Source organism: Atta cephalotes (genome assembly GCF_000143395.1).
Source record: "Atta cephalotes unplaced genomic scaffold scaffold00023, whole genome shotgun sequence".
Classification (NCBI taxonomy): domain Eukaryota; kingdom Metazoa; phylum Arthropoda; class Insecta; order Hymenoptera; family Formicidae; genus Atta; species Atta cephalotes.
The window spans coordinates 3,763,457-3,768,277 of NW_012130087.1; the positions used below are offsets into that span (position 1 = coordinate 3,763,457).

The 4,821-nt window shown below is 31.0% G+C and overlaps 1 protein-coding gene across 1 annotated transcript in view; it reads right to left on the reverse strand.

Annotated features, from left to right (window-relative positions):
* The window catches only part of LOC105620019 (low density lipoprotein receptor adapter protein 1-like), a 79,500-nt gene extending 75,534 nt beyond the window's left edge, over positions 1-3,966 (reverse strand). Inside the window, 1 exon segment of the mRNA XM_012201529.1 lies at positions 3,924-3,966. Within this exon segment, the coding sequence (XP_012056919.1) occupies positions 3,924-3,966 (43 nt within the window).
* Positions 3,967-4,821: the final 855 nt, after the last annotated feature.

The following is a 4,821-nucleotide window of genomic DNA, read 5'->3' on the forward strand; positions in this document are numbered from 1 at the left end:
ACACACACACACACACACACACACACACACACACACACACACACACACACACACACACACACACACACACACACACACACACACACACACACACACACACAGTTAAATTGATAAATTTTCTAAAAAATTTACGTATATATTTATATTATATTCCTTTCTTTATATTTCTCCATTTTTAAATCTCACATTTTATTTTAGAAAAAATTGCACTGCGATAACATATACATTTTATGTTCATACATTAATAATAATGAAAATACATTTAAATGATTAATACTAATAATAAGAAGCAACTTTAATAATAACCATAATATGCAATTTCTTAATAAATAAACATTACATATAAATTGTCAGAGTCAAGAACAGAGAAAACAAAGAGAGAGAAACGAACAAACAAACATTTTATATATGTCGTTTTCTTTAAAAGAACATATATCCAAGTTTTCTAGAAGAAATATTTGTTCCAACATTTCTAAATTTTCCGAGAAATTCTTACAATAATGTCGAGATCAACAATATTTCTTTTAAAAGTAAACTAAAACTAAAATAACTGATGCAATACTTATGAATTCGTAAACGACTTTTGCTATCACGAATTCGAGGAAGCGAGATTACGATCGACGAATTACATCATTGACCGATTTCTGACAGAACTCACGATTGACGAAAAGTGAAAACTGCATTTATTATGTAAAGCAGCACGCAGACAGAAGAAAATTACATGGTACAAGAAAACTGCAGTGTAGGAAACTGGTACAAGAAAACATCATGGCGCCGAATTATCATTAAATATAAATTAGCGAAAAGGCTATAAAATTATTTTAAAAATCCATGGACATCTAACCATTGCAAGTGAAAGGAAATTATGCGTGCGCAATAACGATGTATAATTATAAGATACCGCGGTGTATATTGAATGCAAAAAAATACCGTTGACAGAATGCTGACATGTTATTTCTGATCTCGTTGATCTCATACGCGTCGCTCAATTAACTCTTTGTAATGCAAGTTATTGAATACCGCAGCAATGTAATAAGTCTTTCAGTCAAAAAGAGAAAAATACGTTGTTTTATATACTTGATTAAATTCTTCCTTTCTGAAGTTTCCTTATTAAATTTATCTTTGAACAGTGATGAATTAGAATTCTATCTTACATCCAATCGCGATCCTTTCATCACGATTCTCTCGAAATTAGTTGTAAAAATATGGATTTGAGTTTGAAAATTATTATTAAAATAAAACAGATATTAAGGAGAAAAATAATATTACCTTAATTAAAATCAATAAATATCAGTTTTCTAACCAAACAATCAATAATTCTTGGAAATATTTTTGATTTTCTCGTCATAATTACGCAATTCGCATTTGCGTTATTATTTTCAGAGCACTATATCTCAACAAAACGTGTGGAATTCAAATACTCCGCAATAAATATTGACCGATATTTATTCTGAGCGCGAGAACGTAGCGAGGATTGATGTACGCGAATAGCTTGACAACTGTAAACATAGCGTTGTCATTGTAAAATAGAATGCGCGACAACGCACAATGTACGTCGCACTCGTATCTTCACAAACGAGCGTATACGCGACTTCAATATTTCATCACATTCGATATACGCGCCGTTTATTCTATAGTAAGGCAGGGCGGCGCAATCTCGCGGTAAAATCGGGACAAAAACTGCATGCGATATTTTTACATTTACACAAAAATGAACGACCGTAACGTACGAGAACATTAATTTAGCGAACAATTGCAAAAGACAATTTTTAATTTGTGCGTCAGACTAATACTTGCATAATTTATCTTTCAATCTCTGTGAAAACATTTAACGAGATATTAGAGTAAAGATCTGTAAATACAAATTTGAAAACGTTATTCTTTTAACACACATATAACTGAAATAAAACATTCAAGATTTATTACCTAATATATAATTTTACCTAATATTTAGGAAAAAAACCGTTTGACATATCCAAATCACAAACAATTTCTAAATTAAACATTCTTCTAGATTAAACATTTTAAAAAATATTAGCGTCATTTTAATAAGGTATTATTCTACATTATGTCACACATACATTATATATGTATGTTAATTAAATGTAAAAATCATATATTAAAAATCATATATATGATAAATATATTAATCGATTGCATAAAAGAATAAAATTGTATTAATTAATTATAACGGCGCACAGTTTATAAAGACTAAAAAAATGTATTAATATTATTAAGCTTTAATTTTATGATTTTTACATTCCATTAAATATAATATAACGTAAGATAATACTTAAATTTTAAAGTAAAATCATGTAAAATATGTATTAATAAAATATGTATTAATTTATTATTAGATAGATAGAATTTGAAATTAGATCGACGAAAATTAATTAAAAGAAATAATTCTATTTTCCGATTAAAGCTTAATAATATTAATATGCGAATTTTTGCTAATACATTTTTTTTAGTTTTTATAAACTGCGCGCCGATTCACTTTGTCAAACTTGAAACGCAGTTGAAATATTAATATCTTAAATTAGATTGGTCATTAATTTTAATAATGATTTTTAATTTTAATAAGCATCTTAATAATATGTAAATTATTTATTGCAAAAAATATTATCTTATAGCCAATAGAATTATTTCACTTAATTGATTTAATCTATTGTATGCCTGAAATTTACACACGGTAATTGGTAAATTCAACTCTAATTAGTCACAGTATTAATGACGATTACTATTTGTTCAATAACCATTTAGCTACTCAATCGAGTTTGTTCAGCGTTCGGTGATTTGGTTGCATTTCCAACTATACTTTGAATCAATGCCAGTCTTCAATAACACCGTTACATTGATTATAACGATCGATGCGCGATAATCGGCGGGGAAAATCGCGTCGCTTGAAAGTGTTTCATTTGGCAGCAGCTGAGCTCGTTGTCGCGCAAATTACACCGCAAATGCTGATTCGCTGGCTTCCGAGAGAACGGCATGTCCCGATCAGTTCGAAACTGCATTAAGACGAAGGTGATAGTCCTCGAATCGAGGCGTGCGCCCTTAAAGGAAGCGCACCATCGAGCAGCGCTTCGAGAATCTCTCCTCTCGTCCCGGGACGGAATTCGATTACGAACGACTTTAGTCGAAGAGATGTGCTACTTAGCGAGACGGGAGCCGAGAGGAAATAGCGTCGTACGTTGTATCGAGAATGTCGAGCGGCGAATAAAAACGACCTCGGACTAGAATTTTTTATAGATTAGATGAAAATAATCTCGTATATACTGAAATAACAAATTTAAAATTGCTCTCTGTGAAATAAAAATATAATATCATAGAAGATAATAAGAACTTACATATACGTTGAAGATTATAATAATTTCAATTTTGTCACGTAGAATGCGATAAGAGGAAATCTCGGACTTTAACTTTGCATCAAGTGAAGAAAATTATAAAGAAGAATAGCATTACAAATTACGTAACGTAACCAGTAAGAAACAATTTACATCGAAATAATGATTTTGCTGAAGTATTAAAAAATTTAGCTAGATACAGATTTAAAAAAATAATTTTATTGGACAAAATAATCAAAATAATTATGCATAGGATGATATTCAAATTGAATGCTAGAATGTAAAAACTTTTTGTAGCATTACTTGAAATTCCTTCGTAATTATTTTAATAACTCAACAAAATTATTTTCAGATGCAATTCTTTCTATTAGGTTGTCCAGAAAGTTCATGCCGATTTTGAAGGAAAATTGAAACGCAGAAGATTTAAATTTTTAATTTCATTTATTATATTTAAATCTTTTACACTTTCCGGACGATCCAATATATACTGACATAAAAAATAACAATCGAGAAAAGAACTTCATACTTTTATTCTTCATTTATAATCGAATTTAAAAAACAGAAAAAAAAACTCACTTTTATGGCGGGAAAATCTGCGGAGTTTTTTGAAGAACGGCATGCTGGCTCGCTCTTTCCAAACACTACGTCGTCGAGATATTAACCCAATATACGCAATCGATCGCGATCCACGAGCCACGTTCACCAACTGAGAGCGTGATCGCGTGAAATGAATGAAGGAGGACGATCGCTCACGAGCGTGCCGACTCAAAGTGCTTCGTGATTCTGTCTCGTGTTTCTCGGCGCGCAACACACGCGTGTGTACGTCACATACTCTCGCGAAGTTTACTACTTCTCCCCCGCGACGGACTCGCACGCGTTACGTTGCTTTCCCACTTAACCCTTTCCCCCCCCCCCTCCAACGTCTCGCGATCACGACCGGCGTGGTCATTACGTACGTGCTCCGCACGGAGGATACTAACGCTATTAATCGTGTCTCTCAGCGTAATTATTTTGTGGTCTATTAATGAGAATAACGAATCACCATCCTTTCAGTGTATGAATTTCGGTGAATTTGATGCAGACCAAATTAATTATTATATGCAGATCAAATTAATTACTTTATGCAATTTATAATATTTTTCTTTTTTATGTTTAAGTAAATTTTTTACTAAATTTTCGTATAAAAATAACGTTTATTGTTTGATATTTTTTTCTATTCATGTTCTAGTTATATTATACTTTCATAGTATCACTGAATGTAGAGATAATATTCAAATTTTTAATTCGTTAGCACATGCATGCTCCAGTTTGGCACAATCAAATTCAAATTAAAAATGTTAACTTTAGAATTATTGAAATTAAAAAAATTAAAATTAAAAATTCTGTAAAATTTATCACAAAGAAAAAGTTTTATAAATTCTACAATAATTGGACATTAATCAGACGTATGTTTGAGATTTAAATGTGCCAAATG